The sequence below is a fragment of the Chiloscyllium punctatum genome, chromosome 1 (genome assembly GCF_047496795.1).
Source record: "Chiloscyllium punctatum isolate Juve2018m chromosome 1, sChiPun1.3, whole genome shotgun sequence".
Classification (NCBI taxonomy): Eukaryota; Metazoa; Chordata; class Chondrichthyes; order Orectolobiformes; family Hemiscylliidae; genus Chiloscyllium; species Chiloscyllium punctatum.
The window spans coordinates 133,441,534-133,461,127 of NC_092739.1; the positions used below are offsets into that span (position 1 = coordinate 133,441,534).

Below are 19,594 nucleotides of genomic sequence, written 5' to 3' on the forward strand. Positions count from 1 at the left end.
ACTTGTACAAAAAGAATAAAAGTGATCACTTAAATTTAAGTACAATTTATTTGTATTTGCTTATGGAATTCAGTCCAGTAATTTTTGTATTCTTCATGATACTTATCTGAGTTTGGTTTTAATTTGCATTAATTCTGCTTTTGTTTTAACAAGTATCGGCAATGTTGGAAAATGAGAGCATTCAGGGTCTGTCCAGTGTGAAACCGATGGGCTACAGGAAACGTTCTTCCAGCCGGGTGGATGGAGATAGCAGCTACACTCTAGAGGCTATGGTACGCCAGCTTAACCTGTTGAACAACACCATGTGTGAGCATGGATTAGATCCCGAGATTATCCAGCAGGTCTTTCGGCAACTTTTCTACATCATCAATGCTGTTACACTTAACAATCTGCTCCTGCGGAAGGATGTGTGCTCGTGGAGTACTGGAATGCAGCTCAGGTATGAGTGCTGGAGAATGACAGTCTCCTCCCCAAGAGGTTATTTTATCTTTGATTTCATAAACCAAACTGCAATGGCCAAATATCAGAATTAATTGAGCGATTGTGAAAGAAGTGTTTTGTTCTTGGTTCCCAAAGATTTAGGATTTCTCTGACAAGATGCATATTGCTTGAATTTTGGTCAAAATTAGAAATTCTCTGACAATCGCAACAAAACATACAAAGGACTCCACAAAAGCAGAATTGATATTTTCAGATGTTTCGTCACCATACTAGGTAACATCTTAGATGAGCCTCCGGACAAAGACTGCTGATGTTTCCTGCTTTTATTTATATGTTTTGGTTTCCTTGAGTTGGTGATGTCATTTCATGTGGTGACATCATTTCCTATGGTGATATCATTTCTTGCTCTTTTTCTCAGGGGATGGAAGATGGAGTCTAACTCAATGTGTTTGTTGATGGCATTCCAACTGGAACTTATGCTTCTAGGAATTCTCGCCTGTCTCTCTGTTTGGCTTGTCCTAGGATGGATGTGTTGTCCCAGTCGAAGTGGTGTTCTTCCTTATCTGTATGTGAGGATACTAGTGAGAGAGGGTCATGTTGTTTTGTGACTAATTGATGTTCATGTATCCTGGTGGCTAGGTTTCTGCCTGTTTGTCTATGTAGTGTTTGTTACAGTTCTTGCACGGTGTTTTGTAAGTGACATTAGTTTTGTTTGTTGTGTGTATAGGGTCTTTCAAGTTCATTAGCTGCTGTTTTAGTGTGTTGGTGGGTTTGTGGGCTACATTCAGATAAAGAAGGACACCACTTTGACTGGGACAACACATCCATCCTAGGACAAGCCAAACAGAGACATGCACGAGAGTTCCTAGAAGCATGGCATTCCAACTGAAACTCTTATCAACAAGCATACTGACGTGGACCCCATTTACCACCCCTTGAGAAAAAGAACAGGAAATGACATCACCAACCAAAGGAAACCCAAATATATAAATAGAAAGCAGGCAACACTAGCAGTGCTTCATCCAAAGACTCCACTGAAGATGTTACCTAGTATGGTGATGAAACATCTGAAAACGAACCTTCTTGCTCAGCGAGCAAACCTACATCCAGAACCTGAACCTGTACTACAAATGTTCTCAAAACTTGCTAGCAGAGTTGACACTTACAACAATGACCAGAGATGGTGAGGAGACCTGGTATAGCCTTGTTTTTGACAGTAGTTCAGATGGCTCATACACTTAGCCTTGTTTAATTTTCTTTTGGTCTTACACATGCATTCAAATTTCAAAGGGACTTAGTCCATGTAAACAAAATGATTTTTAGATAGACTCTTCAGAGTTCTGCGAAAATACTAAAGATCTTTTTCATCTATCACGTTGTCCATTAGCAAGCAAAATGTAAGTTGACCTGTCACCGTTGACAAGACTGTGAAGGATATATTGCTAGGTCAAATAGTCTGCTGCATCACAGTTAATGTTAGGTTGAAATAGCTCAGTAATCTCTACAAAATAATCTATTTGGATCTCTTTCCACTTATACCTTATCAGGATATCATTTAAGAACTCCTGAATTCCCACGTTTGCTGCTAAGCAGCTATGGTTCTGTTGAGCAGAAAATCATCATCAAATATTCCAATGTATTTCTTTAGTGCACAAGTCCATTAATGTTTGTTTCCTTAAGGATGGCCTTTGGTGTAGAAGTTGTCTACTCTCTAATATTGTGTTTTGATGTTTGTGTAGGTACAACATTAGTCAGTTAGAAGAGTGGCTCAGAGGAAAAAATTTACATCAGAGTGGGACCATGAAGACAATGGAGCCTCTAATCCAGGCAGCTCAGCTACTTCAAGTGAAGAAGAAAACAAGTGATGATGCTGCAGCTATCTGTTCAATGTGTACAGATCTCAGCCCACAGCAGGTAAGTGACCTTTAGCTATTTTATAGTGATGGCAGAGAAATCAACCTTTGAGCAAATTCTACTTAAGATTTTTCAGTAGTTAGTAGTGTCTTAGAGCCATAGCCTTATTCCGATTATGCAAAGTTGCTGATATCTGCTATCAATCATGTCAGAATGTCGGATGGCAGTAAGATGTTATAAAGTAATAAATACATTCAAGTTAATTTTCAATGTAAGATTAATCAAAATTCAACCTGTATCCAAATGACACATACACAAAAGCAAAATACTGCAGATGCTATAAATCTGAAATAAAAATGGAATGGAAAGTGCTGTAAATATTCAGCAGGTCTGGAGCATCAGTGGAGAAACTGAGTTAATCAGCTTCAAAATAGAAAGGTCAGAAGATTTCTCTCAACAGCCAGAATCTTGCTCTCTCAAAAGATATTGCCAAACCTGTTGAGAGTTTCCACCATTTTGTTTCAATATTCTCATGCCTCCAATTAAGACCTGAGAAAAATCAACCTGCCAGATACATCCAATGATTCCTTCCTTTTGTAGCCAATTGGTTTAGAGAAAAAGAAAGTACCTGAATGCATCACATTCAATTCAATATTTTAATTAAGTTTTTATGCTCTAATTGTGACAAATTGTAATTTCTTCGTGCAATCTGTTTTAATTTATATATTGCATCATGTTTAAAGCAATCTGACAGATATGTCACACTGCAGTTATGTCATGCATTTGCAGTTGTGCTAACTTTGGTATTTTTCTCAGCAACACATTTCCCTACTGGGGTTTGGAATAGTTTATAATCTGGAGTGAAACTGCCCTTTGCACCTTATACAAACAAGTTTGTGTCCAAGGTTTTGCTGCTAAACAACATTTGTAATCATCCTATCTTCTCCTGAGATCTGCTGGACACTGGAGTACAGATAACCTCCAGTGCCTCGACAGAGTCTCAACATGCTATTCAACTGTGGTGCCTTCATATAAGTGTATTTTCTAAAAGGAATGATTTGGATTGCAATCAGAATCAGGAACTCTGCCTGATGGTTTGTCTTGGCCCTTTGAGGGTCCGTTTGCAGCATCTCTGACCATTGCTAGATAACATAGTAAATGTCTTGTCTGAACACTGTGACCTTTGTCAGGTTTTTCTCAATTGCATATCAAATTCTGCACCAATTCTATTTTTTCAACAATAGATTGTCAAGATTTTAAACCTCTACACACCAGTAAATGAATTTGAAGAACGTGTAACAGTAGCATTCATTAGAAACATTCAGGTAAGTTCCTCAGCCCATAAAAATGAGTGTTACTTTGTTTAAATGAAACCAGTCACATTTATGCACATTTTGTTCATTTTCCATATTCCATTTCTAAGAAGTGCACTAAGTTTACTTCCACACCTGTTGATCCTACAGTTCAATAGGTAAAAGAATAAGACCATAAGAAATGAGAACAAGAGTAGGCAATTCTGCCCTTTTCAATAGGATCATGGCTGATCCAACATACCTCATCAACTTTCCTTCATATTCTAAATAACCCTTGATTTCCCTGATTGATCAAGAATCTATCTATCTCGGACTTAAAGATTCTGTGCCTCAGCTCTCTGCGGAAAGGAGTCCCAAAGAGAGAGAACCCTCTGAGAGAAGAAATTCCTCCTAATTTCAGCCTTAAATTGGTGCCCCTTTAGTCTGAAACTATACCCTCTGGTCCTAGACTCTCCTATGAGGGGAAACACCCTTTTCAGCAATTAACCTGTCAAGCCCCTTAAGAATCCAGTCTGTTTAGATGAGATCACCTTTCTAAACTCCAGTGAGTTGAACCCCAACCTATTTGTTCATTAGACTCTGATCATCCTTGTGAACTTTCTTTGGACAGCTTTCAATGAAATGATAATCTTGCCTTAAATAAGGGGACCAAAACTGCTCGCAATGTCATATATTGGTCTTAAGCATCTTTTACAGTTGTAGGAAAACTTCTCTACTCTTGTACTCCAATCCCCTTGAAATAAATCCTTTAACCTTTCTGATTCCCTGCTGCACTTCTGTGCCAACTTTGTGTTTCATGCACAAATACCTCCAAGACCCTGTGTGTTGCAGCTTTCTGTAGTTTTTTGAATTTAAATAACATACCATTCTTTTGTTCTCCTTTCCAAAATGAACAAATTCACGTTTTCCTGCATGATACTGCCAGCTTTTGCCAGCATTTTGTCCACTTACTTAACCTATCAATATCTCTTTGCAAACTGTTTGTGTTCCTCTTGCACCTGGCTTCCACCTATTTTTGTCATCTGAAAATGTGGCTACAGTACATTCACTTCCTTTCTTCAATTCATTAAGATATATATTGGAAACAATTGCAGACCCAGCACTGATCCCTGTGAAAACCCACTGGTCTTAGGTTGCCAACCTGAAAAAGAGCTGCTTATCCCCACTGACCTTTTTCTTAACAATTAGCTGATTCTCTATCCATGTCAATATACTATCCCACACCATTATGGAATCTTATGTTATGACTGAACTTTTGTGAGGAACCTTGTTGAATGCCTTCTGGAAGTCCAAATCCAATATATCTCCCTCTGTTCACTCTAGCTAAGACTCAAATAAAGTCAGATATGATTTCCATTTCACAAGCCAATAATCTGTTTCATTAGACTATGATTTTTCCAAATGTTCTGCTATTACTTCCTTAATAATATGCTTCAGGGAAACTTGCTTTCAGTGTCTTCTAATAAGAAGAGTACTTAAGTACACAGAGTCCAGTCAAAGAAATCCAGTCTGCACCTATATCTCAAAATTCTACCCATATCTTTGCCTTGTAAATTCCTCAGTTAGTCTTCATAAACTTAATAACTTAACTGTGCAGTCAGCATGGGTGTGAAGTGTATTGTGGGAGAAGATCCACGGTGATAAGTAGGAGGAAGAGTGTGCAATCATGTCATGCAAAGACACCGCTCATTTACATTCTGAGAGTGGACTTTGCAGTCAGCATTGACGAGAAGGGTGTGGTGGAAGACCATCCACAGTGATGAGCAGGAGGAAGACCATCTAACCAGAGAATGCTAGCACATCGTTTAAAACAAAAGAGGGATCAAGGATTATGGGGAGAAAGTGGTAGAATGGGGTTGACAAACTTATCAGCAATGACGACTGAATCGCAGAGCAGACTTGATGGGGTGAATGGCCTAACTCCTGTTACTATGTCTTATGTATTGGCTATTAGAAATTTTAAGAGCTGAAAAAGTGTTGCTGGAAAAGCGCAGCAGGTCAGGCAGCATACAAGGAGCAGGAGAATCGATGTTTCGGGCATGAGACCTTCTTCAGGAATGGTTCCTGCTGCGCTTTTCCAGCAACACTTTTTCAGCTCTGATCTCCAGCATCTGCAGTCCTCATTTTCTCCTAGAAATTTTAAGAGTAATATATCAGTATGGACTAGAATTATATGAGACTGAACAATAAAGGATGCCTTCTTTAAAAGACACGTTGAAATTTTACAACAATCCATCAGTTTCATGCGACTAGATTTTTATAGCTCTCTGGGGAGGATTGGTTGACAGGAATTCCTATAAAGTTCCACGAGTGCTATGTCTGTCATTTACCTACCTGCCCTGCCACAATTATATTATCGACAAGGGAGGGACTGGAAAGGCCACTTGCTATAGGCCACTTACAGCCTCATCTTGCTGCTGCTAGATTTAATCATGAGCCAAAGGTACTCAAACTGAAGATCCAGCCCAGCATGTGGCACTGTACATTTTGGTGAGTGACAGCAGGGCAGAGGTGCTGCAGGAATGGCCTACTTAATAGACTTATTGTCCAGATGGGAGCAAGTATTTTGCTTCGTAACAAATAATAGTCTGCTGACCATTAAATGGGTCCACTTTTGTTTGTCTTTTATATGAATGATTTGGATGGAAATTTAGGAAGCATGGTTAATAAGGTTGTGGATGACACCAAAGTTGGTTGTATAATAGACAATGAAGAAGGTTATCTAAGATGACAAAGAGATCTTGATCAATTGCATCAATGGCCTGAGGTATGGCAAATGGAGTTCAGTTTGGATAAATAAGAGGTATTGCATTTTGGTAAAACAAACCGGGCAAGTCTTATACTATTAAGACCTTGGGTAGTGTTGTAGAGTGTTCTAGGGGTTCAGGTATATAATTCTTTGTAATTTGTGTCACATGTAGACAGGCTGGTTAAGAAGGCATTTAGCACGCTTGCCTACATTGCTTAAACCTATGAATTTAAGAATTCGGACATCATGTTGAGGTTGTACGGGATGTTGGTGAAACCTCTTCTGGAGTACTACATACAATACTATGAAAACAAACGAGCAGGAGGAATCTGTTCGGCACCTCAAGCCTGCTCCGCCATTCATCACAATCATGGCTGACCATCCAACTCAATAGCCTAATCCTGTTTTATGCTCATAACCTTGAACCCATTCGCCCCAAGTGCTAGATGTAGCCGCCTTTTGGCATCAACCACTTCATGTGGTAATGAATTTCACAGGCTCACTTCTCTGGGTGAAGAAATGCCTCCTCGTCTCCATCCTAAACAGTCTAGCCCAAATCCTCAGACTATGACCCTGGTTCTAGATGCACCCAGCATTGGGAGCATCTACCCTGTCTCGTCCTGTTAGAATTTTATAAGTCTATCTGAGACTCCCCCCTCATTCGTTTGAACTCCACCAAAAATTGACTAGGTTAGGATAATCTCTCCTTTATACATCAGTACTGCCATCCCCAGAATCAACCTGGTAAACCTTTTGAGGAGCTTCCTCAAGAGCAAGAGCTTCCTCGTTCAGAAAAGGAGACCAAAACTGCACACAGAATTCTCAGTGTGGCCTCACCAAGGCCCTGTATAACTGCAACAATGCATCCCTGCTTCTGTATTCAGCCTCTCACAATAAAAGCCAACATACCATTTGCCTTCTTTACCAGCTGCTGCACCAGCATATCTGCCTTCAGCGAATGGTGCACTAGGACACCCAGGTCCTGCTGCAAGCTCCCCCTCCCAATTTACAGCCATATGGGTAGTAATCTGCCGCCTTGTTTTTGCTTCCATATGAATAACTTCACATTTATCCAAATTATACTGCATATGCCCTTGGTTTGCCCACTCACTGAACCTGTCGAGATCATGCTGAAGGATCTCTGCATCCTCGTTACAGTTCATCCTCCTACCTAACTTGGTATTATCTGCAAACTTTGAGATTTTATATTTTGTTCCCTCATCTAAATCATTAGTATATATTGTGAGTAGCTGGGGTCCTAGCACCAATCCCTGTGGCACCACACTAGTTACTGTCTGCCAATTTGAAAAGGACCCATTAATCCCTACTCTGTTTCCTCTGTGGCAACCAGTTTTCTATCCATCTCAATACACTTACCCCAGTTCCATGTGCTTTATCTTGCACAATAACCTCTTATACGGGACTTTCAAATGCTTTCTGAAAGTCCAAATATAACACATTGACTGGCTCCCCTTTGTCAACTTCACTACTTGTCAACTTCATAGAATTCCAACAGATTTGTTAAGCATGATTTCCCCTTCATAAATCCATGCTGACTCTGTCTGATCCTGGCCAATGCTTTCTAAATGCTCCACTATAATGTCCTTGATAATGGATTGGAAAATTTTCACCACTACCAATATTAGGCCTACTGGTCTATAATTCCCTGGTTTCTCTCTACCTCCCTTTTTGAATATTGAAGTAATACTAGCTACCCGCCAATCTTCAGAGACTGTACCAGAGTCTCTAGAATCCTGGATGATGACCACCAATACATCCACCATTTCTAGAGCTACTTTCTTAAGTAATTTGGGACATAGATTATCAGGCCCTGAGGATGTATCCGCCTTCAATCCCTCAATTTTCCCAGCACCATTTCTCTACTAATATTGGTCTTCCTCAATTCTTCCCTCTCACTAAATCTTGCATTCTTCAGCATTTCTGATGTCCTTTTTTGTGAAGACAGAACCAAAGTATATATTCAGTTGCTCAGATATTTCTTTGTTCCCTATTGTGCATTCTCCCATTTCAGTCTGTAGGGGACCTACAGTCTTCAATCTCTTTCACATGCTTATAGCAACTCTAAATGTCAATCTTTGTTCCTTGCAAGATTACTTTTAGACTGTATTTTTCCCCTTCTTAATCAATCCCTTATCCTTCTTTGCTGAATTCTAAACTGCTCCCAGTCCTCAGACCTAATATTTTCCTTGGCCAATCTGTATCCTTCTTCCTTGGATCTAATTTTCTTTGTAAGCCATGGATTGGCCCTCTTATCCATTTTACTTTTATGCCAGACAAGGATATACAGTTGTTGTAGTTCACCCATGCGTTCCTTGAACGTTTGTCATTGCCTATCCACTGTCATCCCTTTAAGTAACTCTCCACAATCTATCAAGGCCAACTCATGCCTCATATCTTACTAAAGGAAACTATGGAGATTCAGCACCCTAGTCTCAGAATCAACTACCTCACTCTCGAATTTGATTTTTAAAAAATTCTATCATATTATGGTCGCTCATCCCCAAGAGGTCTTGCACAGCTAGATTGGAAATGATTCCTTTCTCATTACACCGTACTCAGTCTAAGATGGCCTGCTCTCTAGTTGGTTCCTCCACATATTGGTCATATATATTCCACTAGGAGTTATTAAATTGGAGAGGTTCAGAAAAGATTTCTCAGCATGTTGCCAGGGATGGAGGGTTTGAGTTATAAAGATTGGCATGGACTTTTCTCACTGGAACATAAGAAATTGAGGGGTGATCTTATTGAGTTAGATAAAATCATGAGGGCCATAGATAAGGTGAATAGCCAAGGGTCTGTTCCCTAGGGGAGGGGAGTTCAAAACTAGGGGGCATATTTTTAAGGAGAGGCAGAAAGGTTTTGAAAAAGATATAAGGGACAACTTTTTTTTAGTGGTTCATATGTGGAATAAACTGCCAAAGGAAGTGGTGGATATGTTACGATGTGGTGATGAATCCTTGTTAATTAAACCAAACACCCAGAAAATCTCACGTCTCCTCATAATCTGTTAAAATGAGTGACCAAGAACTTCAAAATTCCACTATTTAAAGAAAATGTATTCTTCAACTCTAAAAGTGAACATTAAACAACAACTATTCACAACTCTCAGGCCCCTTTCTCTTAAGTGCTTATTACCTGCCTCCAATTCTATAACAACATGCTGTTCCAGTAAGACACTTATTAAAATGACATCAACATAATTTCAAAGCCACATAGTGGCTGTCATCTTTGGTGCCTTTCTTCTTCCAGCTGAAGATCTCTGAGTTGTCTCCTTTCTTTTTACTGCGAATATGTTTCATCTGAAAAGATACCTTTGATAGTGATTCCTAATTTCTTGGCTTTCTCTCTCCCTCTCTCTCTGCATTTTTATATCCCAAGGTTCAATGTTGGCAAAACAATAAATTCAAACTCGATTAGGTTTTAGGATCCTGGGGCATAATTTTAAACCAGTTGCATTGGAATTGTTGACAAAACGCCAACCAACTTGGGTATAAATTTCACAATCAAATGTTACATATTTTCAATTTTTCCAGTCCATATCACAGGTGCTTGTCAGCTTTCAGTTCAGAACAGTATTCACACTCTCTTAAGGATACAGTACAAGCCTTCAACTTCATAATAGATACAGGCACAGTTTCAACATTTAAAAGACATTTGGATAAGTGAATGGTTTGGAGGGATATGGGCCAAATGCAGGCAAGTGGGATTAGATTGGTTTGGGAATATGGTTGGTGTGGACTAGTTGGATTGAAGGGTCTGCTGTACTGACTCGATAAATAACCTCAGAATAAGCCACAAACGGAGAAGGCAGGGACACTGACACAGTGTAAATTCTTGGTTACTTTTTACTGATGTCAGCTTTTCAAAAAATGATTTCAAAGTCCCAAATTGCCACAGAGAAATTTGGTAACTAGGTCAGCATAATTTATCTATTTCATATATTTATGTATTATATATATAAATGCATTTTAACTTTTGTATTTGTCTTTTTTCCTTCATATAGTCCTGTTTACAAGACCGCAATGAACCGCCTCAACTTTTAATGGACTTCAAACACATGTTTCCTGTAATCTTTCCGTACAACCCTTCTGCACTCAACCTGGATACCATTCACATCCCAGCAAATTTGAACTTAACTTTCCTCAATAGAGTATAGAACAAAGTTGTATATATGAAAGGAGGAATGGAGAGAGAAGATTGCAGGATCTTGGATAATTGATGTCTTTCAATCAATAGTTATTACAGAGAGAAATAATTGCACAAGACCTGTTCAAAAAGAAACAAAAATGATCTAGCACCACTACAAAAAAATATGTCTCCAAGAGGCCATTTGAGATGCAGTCAGCAGGAACAGCTAACCGATGACTATTTATTGTGTCAGATGTTTAAAGAAAAAAAAACAAAGGTGATGTTTTCATGAATATTGTATTTGTAACAAAAAGAAAGTACTGGGATTCACGTGCTTTCTGAATATTTAACAAATCTGTTTTCATTATGCTTCTTTGCAAAGTTGAAGCATGAAGTGGAATCTTTCTTTTGCATTTATAGTCAGAGTGGGAACATTCTATAGGTAAATAATGAACAGTACAGATAAAAGAAAATGACTGGAAAATACAAACAAGAAGGGGCTTTGATTCTGTTCAATGTGTGCACCTAGTTTGGAGCTGGTATCACCTTTCTGCTAGACGCATATATAATTCCTTATCCTTGCTGCAACCATAGCTGTGGGCTTGTTTTAAGAGTTGTGTAATTTATTATTTCAGTTGTTAATTACACTGCTCCTATCCCTGCTTCTTTGATTTTTGGACCAAGAGAGATTTTGAGCCGGTTGGTGCGCATTTACATTGTGGACTTGACTCCTAAATGAAGAACAGCTTAGCTTTGTATTGTATTTGACTCCTTAGGAGTTGGTCAGCTCGGTGATGCCAACACCATGGGTTCAATTCCTATAATAGCTGAGGTCACCACTAAGGTCCAAACTTCTCGACCTTACACCTCACCTGAGGCATGGTAACTCTCAGATTAAACTCACCCACCAGTAATTTCTCTCTCTCGTGATAAACAAGCCCTGTGGATCTCTGGGACTTTGGCAGCTTTACCTTTATCTATTTGCCTCTCAAAGTATAGATGTGGCAATGCTGTGCATAACCCCTTGAAACAATGACATTTAACCATAACCAAAATTGTACTGTTTCCAATTGATATCTAAATGGTTTAATCATTAAGATGGGCAGCACAGTGGCCCGGTGGTTAGCACCATTGCCTCAGAGCATCAGGAACCCAGGATCAATTCCAGCTTCAGGTGACTGTGTGGAGTTTGCACATTACCCCCATGTCTGCATGGGTTTTCTCCCACAATCCAAAGATGTGCAGGTTAGGTGAATTGGCCATGCTAGACTGCCCATACTGTTCAGGGATGTGTAGTTTAGGTGCATTAGTCAGAGGTAAATGTAGAATAACAGGGTAGGGGAATGGGTCTGGGTTGGATACCCTTCAGATGGTTGGTGTGGACTTGTTGGACCGAAGGGCCTGTTTCCATACTGTAGGGATTCTATTCTATAAGATTTTAACAGCACAATATTCCTGGTGTTCTTACTACTTGTGGATAAAAAATAAACTAGTTTTACACTTATTGGGGGATTATATTTTGCAGGAATTTGAACTCATTGAAAATAATGTTCATTAATTATAAAATGTGAACATTCTGATGCATCACAGAAGTACACAATTAGTCTTCCAATGCTGATACAACAGAACCTCACTGAATATCTAAATCCAGCAAACATTTTTGATTTAGGTTACTTGTTGTTAATGGTAAATTACCTTTTGGATTTATACCTCCCTCTCTGTCTCCCTTGAATATGTAGACTGCATGTGCCTGTAACCTCTGTTGGCCGAAATTTGAATTTCAAGGCTTCAAAAGTGAATGTTGGAATTAATCTATCATTGATTTGTTGTATAGATACTTTCAATCACAAACTTCTATTTAGCAGTCAGAGTAATAACTTATAAGAATAACAAATAGTCTTGATATTATGACAAATACAATTGCCATATGTTAATTTTATTTTACACATCAGTATGAGCAACATTGTTAATTTGGTTCTAAATGATGAAAATTAACTTACTTTCTCCCTTTTCACTGATCTGCATCGTGTGAATCTAAGTTTGCTGTTCCAATAGAAATTCCAGTGTGTCCATGCAATACATACATACAAGCAAGACATCAGATCCTCAAATGCATCATCTTCTCTTCCTGTTTTTTCTCACATGATTTTCTTATCTTCATCCTAGAGAAATGAAATGGAAACAGTGAAGTGGGAAAGTTTTAAACCACCCTGTTAGCAAGCACTGTATTTAAAACAACTATGATTATGACAGACAATGTACGTTAATAGAATGTTACATATCTCTGATAGATTGGTGTAATTTTTCTTTAATAAATTTTTAATCCAGATGGTCAGATGGTTGAAAAAAGTCATTCATTTTTGATTTGGATTCCTGGAGTTAAAATAGGATTGAGGCATATAACCTATATATCTATAACAAATACTTGATTAAGATGCATGAGAAACTGATGCAGTTTCAACATTATGCTCTGATATGGTCAAAAGAGAAGAATTAAGTACAAAAGTAGCAATTAAAGACAGTTCTGCCAAAGACAGTAATTATATTGTTCAAAATCTGACTGCTGCGCCATGGCTTGCCAGCAACATGACTCACTTATTACAATGGGATTATTGTAGAATAAATTGGAGTTCTCATGATGACTAGTTGGGTAACTGCACCATCTGCCACACTGATCGAGATCGTGTTCAATCTCTGAGTTACTGAGTTAGACAGACTCAACCAAAGACAATGGAGGTACTAGAAGAGTGAACACTCAGCTTGATTTTGTCTTGGTAATAGTCAGTGAGCTCAGTCATAAAGTGAGTGGAAGAGATACTCTTCACTGTCAATTAATTTTGTCCTTTCACGATCTGGGCTAACACATGGTGAAAGGCCATGTAGTGAAGCAGTGGCATTGATCCTTTCTGAGAATAATTCAATGAATTATGATCTGAACTGGGCTACCAAAAAAGGTGGTGAGAGAAGATTCAATAGCAGCTCTCAAAAAGGAATTGGAATTATACTTAAAAAGAAAAAAAGTATGGCCAATTGTTAGAGGAAGAAAGTAGGATTATTTGGGTTAGTTGTTTCTGAAAAACAAGCAGAGCTAGGCTAAATGGCTTAATTATTAGAAGGTATCAGATTATATAGACATTTCTTTGGACAAAAAGACAAAGCAGCTTAGCTATTCCATTGCTTTTGATATACTTCACTCTCATTTAATCATCTCCCCTTAAATTTAAGTCCTTCTATTTCTAGGAAAGTATTTCAAGTTATAATACCAATTGAGGCATGCTATAAATACAATGGTATTAAAGCCCTGCATATTTAATTGTAATCATAAAATGTGATAGTCATAAGCACACAGGCCACCCTCTTTCCCCCTGCCACATGTCAGGCTGATCTTGATGATGTATCACTGGCTATTAAAGACCTCAAGGAGCTTTCAGTGCCCTTTCACAGGATGATCCAACATGGAAATTGAGTACTTTCATTGTAAAGTCTTCCCTCCAAGTACAACCATTGATTTATATAATGTGCTTCAGTATTACTTCTGAATGATTTTTGAAGCTGTTTGAATGTTGGATATAATGAGACACATGACCAGGACATTCTATTGAAGTAATACTTGGAGATATGATGATGTGGAAATTGTGAGATAATCATTTCAAGTTTATTTAATTTGTATTTGTTTCCTTAACAACTTGAAGCTGGAAGAGATCTAAACAAATACAGGGGCAGAAATTTACATCTCCACACACACACAACCAAACACACCCCTCACCATCCTTAACCCCTTTCTGCTGACCCCACCCTGAGCATTATTTCTGCTATCTACCCCAAAACCTTACACTTATTTGGTGCTGAATTCTTGGGACTTAAAATCCGGAGACTGCTTGTAGTCCCATTCCTGTCCGCTGCAGCTTTTGCTGCTGCTGACACTTTCTCCTGGATGAGGGGTGGAAGTCCAATCTTCGACCAATTACTATTCCTTGGAGCAGTGTTGGCAACACTGATTCTTCAAGTGGTGGGAAGGGAAACCTCACCATCCTAAAAATCCTGGCCAATAAATAAACCACAAGGACCCATCTAGCTCAATACTTCAAAATGAATATGATGAAATGAATTAACTATTATATTTGTTCTCATGCACTTGGAATGTTTTAACAGTGGTGGATCAGATTTTTACAACTTTAGGCTGCTGACACTTCCCAGAAGATATTCTTTTAAAGGCTCAATATCTTTGTTAAAATGTCACACTTTTGTACTTGAAGAGGAAGAACCAGGTGGCATCATAGTTATGATGACCTATTTAATCAGTATTTATATCATTACACTCTATCTGCAACAAGAAATTCCTAAAGAGAGAGTCTCTAAAATACACTTTTCAAAGTTTTGATGTAATTCACAATGTGCACAAAGATTGGCATCAGTAACTAAGTCTGAGGTTTAGGCATTAGACTCTGGAGTTTTTGGATTCATCAGATGTAGTGGAATTTCAGAATTAAGTGAATATTTTCAGATTGCTCCATTTATCTTAATGTAAAATTGAGAATTTACATATTGCATTAATAGATTTAAAATTTGCAATTGGTGATGCACTGTAAACAACACAAGGCATATTCATTTTTTAACCTTGCATATATAAAACTGGTAGAGGACTTAATATAACTGTACAGTAATTTATCAGCTTTTTATATTGATCAGTTTTCAAGTATATTAAGTTTACTGGTCAATATGCATTTAGTCTTGGGTTGTTGGATGATTAGGATGTTTATATAATAAGGATTGAAGAGGAAGAATCACTTCTCCCTTCCTTGATGACTCCAAATGCATAGGAAAAAAAATGTATCCATGGGAACATTTATAGGGTCAACTTTATTGCCGTTCATGATATTTTTGTCATTTTTTGCACAACTTTGATTTTTTATAAAAATTGTTAATCAAAAAACATAGTCATCCCTCCTTCCAAGATTTCTATCACCAGTATTGGTAACATTTGGTACAAAGTTGGCTGATTATTGGTCAATAATAATGTACTGCTGTTAAGTGAATTATTAAATGCTTATCATGGTTAAGACTGTAATAAAGTAATGTGCAACCAATAAATAGTAAAATGTAAAAGATCAATGATGAATATTCTGATCAAAGTAATTTTTACATTTTGAAAAACTGTAAACTACATGCTTTATTATAACAGATACTTTTAAATGGAGAAACAGTAATGTCAAATAAAGAATTTTGAATATAATTTTAAAAATCTATTTTATTTATGTTGACCTCCAATCTTGGATACATTTCTACTTGCATGTTCCTTTCAAAAATGGTATGGAAGAACATTGCTAGCATCGTTCCACAGATGAGGAATGAATGAAAAGAGCAGAGAAGATGGTATTGTTCTGCTTAAAGCAGCCAAAGATAAAAAGATTTAAGAGAAAGGTCTAAATCATTCAAAGTTTTATTTTTTTCTCTTTTTTTTTCTTTTTTCACCCAAGTGGCCAGTGACAAGCAGTGCCCTACACAAAAGGCAATGCTGTGTGATCAAACAGTGAAGGGTAGGGATCTCCTGTTTATTTTTTGTTTTAACCCCCACATTACTGCCTAACTGCAGTGGTGCTTATTTTTCATTCAAAGTTTTAAATAAAGCATTTCCAGTAGCTGATTGGTTGATAATCTGAGGACACAAATTTAAGGTGATTGGCAAAGGAGTTTTTTTTAATTGAATGAGTGGTTGCATTTAGAATGCTTTATAGTTCGGGGTGGAAAATGGAGGCAGACGATGGGGCTAATTGTATTTCCCTGAAAAGAGTAAGCCAATAGACACCACCTGTGCTATACCAATCTATAATTCTGTAATCATCTTAGATAAAAATAGTACAAATTGGGAAATAAATTTTGCTGTCAGGGTGGTTAAAACTTAAAAGTGGTTGAAATCTAATCAAATGGTGATTTCTTTAGATGTGCTATCTGTGCTTGTTTCACTAAGTTGGAAATCCAGCCACTGTAACGCTCAATATAAGTTCAGAGTAACTATTCAAATAAAGGCATATTCAAAGTGCACATAACATTATATTTTTAACAGTTTTTTTACTCAAAGATTGATGATTACAGTTTTAGATTAACACATTTCAGTGTCAATGTAATGTAAGAATTCACAACAACGACAGTACATGAGTCACAGGATATGTTGTCCTATCAATAGTAGTGTCATAATACTCTGACAGCAAGTTAACTCCTCTACTATTGTATGAAGATTGCCACCCACTCACCCCCACAAGTTTTCACCGATTGATCATCTCCCGAGGATGTATTATCATGACATGGATACAGTTGTTGCAGTATTTGAACAGTTGATACCATGTTGCAAGAATTTCTTAGTAAACAACTGATAAAATTGGCAACCCATTTATAATTTGGAACTCCTCAAAGTGAGTTCAAATCCACAAATAAGAATGGCTAATGAGGTTCTAAAATTATTCCGCTTACTTTGCGGCCATAATGTACAAGCCAGCAGCTACAGCAACATAGCAACCTGTATTGAAATCTTTTGTTTTACATCTAGCTGTCTCAATTTACTGTTTTATCCAAAAATTGGCATCTCTGATGCAGCATTTCCTCAGTTACGTGGAAGTATTAACCTTGATTATGAACAGAACTTGAAATTATAACTTTCTAACTGAGATGCACAAAAGCAGCAAGCTTAACTGCAAGATTGGATAGGACTGGCAAGAATGCAGTCATCCAACTTTTGTTCTGTAGGATTTCTGGTTCGCAATCAGTAATTTGCTAATTTTTAGATGGTTTGAATCACTGCCCCTACCCCCCAGCCCAGCCGCCCCAATCCCTGGTTCTGACACTGGACATATATAGGGAATGTGAAATGAAGAAGGCAGTAAACAGGTGTTTCAGGGTAAAAGAATCTCTGCATTTATTAAGACAGAAAATTGAATATATCACCAGAAAACAAAAGAAAAAGGCAAATTACAAGCAATGGAATTGACACTTTCAAGTACAGAGGCTAGGACTAAACTATACTATTATATAGAACATAAAATATTACAGCACAGTACAGGCCCTTCAGCCCTTTATGTTCTGCCGACCTTTTATCCTAATCTAAGATCAAACTAACTTATGTACCGTTCATTGTACTCTCATCCATGTGCATATCCAAAAGTCACTTAAATGGCCCCAATGTATCTGACTCTACTACCACTGCTGGCAGTGAATTCTATGCACCCAACACTCTCCTGTGTGAGAACCAACCTCTGACATCTCCTGTAAATCTTCCTCCAATCACAGCTTAAATGTCTCTTGTGATAGACATTTCCACCCTGGGAAAAGATCACTATCTACTCTTCTCTATGCCTCTCATCATCATCATATACACCTCTATCAAGTCATCTCTCATCCTTTGCTGCAATGAGAAAAGCCCTAGCTCCCTCAAATTTACTCCATAAGACATCCCCGTCAGTCCAGGCAGCATCCTGGTAAATCTCTCTAAAACTTACACTTCCTTCCTATAATGAGATGACCAGAACTAAACAGTGTTCTAAATGTGGTCTAATCAGGTGTCCATGGAGCTGCAGCATAACCTTGCAGCTCTTAACCTCAATCCCCCTGCTAATGAAAGTCCACACACCACAGACCTTCTTAACCCTTTCAACTTGGGTGACAACTTTGAGGGATCTGTGGACATGGACCCCAAGATCCTTCTGTTCCTCCACACTGCCAAGAATTCTGCCTTTAACCCTGTATTCTGATTTCAAATTGGACCTTCCAAAATGAATGACTTCACACTTTTCCAGGTTGAACTCCATCTGCCACTTCTCAGCCCAACTCTGCATCCTGTCAGTGTCCCGTTACAACAGCCCTCCACACTATCCACCACTCCACCAACCATTGTATCATTGGCAAACTTACTAACCTACCCTTCCACTTCCTTGTCCAAGTCATTTAGAAAAATCACAAAAAACAGAGATCCCAGAACAGATCGCCAAGGAACACCACTGGTCACCAAGCTCCATGCTGAATACTTTCCATCTACTACTATCCTCTGTCTTCTATGGACTAGCCAATTCTGTATCCAGACAGCCAGATTCCAACTATCCCATGCCTCCTTACATTTTGAATGTTAATTTCTGAATCTATTAGTTAAACAAGGTATTTACTGCTATACACAGAACAGTAATATAATCTCAAGTACAATAGATCTTTCTGTACCATTGCCAGGGAGAAAGTTTGCACCGTAGATGCTGGAGATCAGAGTCGAAGAGTGTGGTGCTAGAAAAACACAGCCGGTCAGGGAGCATCTGAGGAGAAGGAGAGTCTATGTTTCAAGCATAAGCTCTTCATCAGGAATGTCATTGCCACCCCATCTACACGCCCACACCCACCTTCCTGCTAACTAGTTGGAGTTTAGGGTCTCCATGAAATTGAGTTCACCACTGGACCAACATGATTTTGAAATGTGGGTTGCTGTTCTCGCTCGCTGTAGCTGGTGCTCTGTTGAGGACTTTGGACACTGTAGGTTTCAGTCTGGGCTGTAATGCTGATGTAGTAAGACATGTTTGGATCTGTCAGGTGAGTACTTTAATTTTCCTTATTTCTGGTGGTTCTTGCAAATGGGTCTTTGTCTTTACAAGGTGCCTGAGGTTGGGGGTGTTGATCGGGTTGGTGTTGGTGTTCTCGGGTGTCTTCAATTGTTGGGTCTGTTGTTGGTGGCTGGTTGATGGAGGTTAGAGATAGCTGTGAGGATCGTTCTTGATGCAGTGATCCTTCTCTTGGCAGTAGTTGCAGAGGATCCTTCCCTCTTCTGTTTCAACCCCTTCTGACATTTTTTGCCTGGGATCGGGGCCTCCAATTATTCAAAATTGTAGGCCTCTTATCTTCCTGCCAAATCTGGTTTCATACAATAGACTCTGTTGTTTCTTTCGAGATGAATTGGTCTTCCTGATTATTAGAGTAAGTGCAAATGTCCTGTGTTTTTGTGATTGAATATCCTCTAAAGTTGGAGGTCTTGGAAATTGTGCAGGCTCTCCATGTTGTCTGAATTCAATTTATTCATTGTTCTTGTGGGGCTGAGGTGTGAATAGATTTCCCCAGCTTC

The 19,594-nt window shown here is 38.4% G+C and overlaps 1 protein-coding gene across 4 annotated transcripts in view; it reads left to right on the forward strand.

Moving 5' to 3' along the window:
* The window catches only part of myo5b (myosin VB), a 268,371-nt gene extending 255,530 nt beyond the window's left edge, over positions 1-12,841 (forward strand). For all 4 annotated transcript variants that reach the window (XM_072574380.1, XM_072574399.1, XM_072574390.1 and 1 more), the window contains 4 exons: positions 154-439; positions 2,181-2,355; positions 3,540-3,620; positions 10,382-12,841. In XM_072574380.1, the coding sequence (XP_072430481.1) occupies positions 154-439; positions 2,181-2,355; positions 3,540-3,620; positions 10,382-10,534 (695 nt within the window). In that variant the 3' untranslated portion in view covers positions 10,535-12,841. The remainder of the gene's footprint in view (positions 1-153; positions 440-2,180; positions 2,356-3,539; positions 3,621-10,381) is intronic.
* The last annotated feature ends 6,753 nt before the right edge of the window (positions 12,842-19,594 follow it).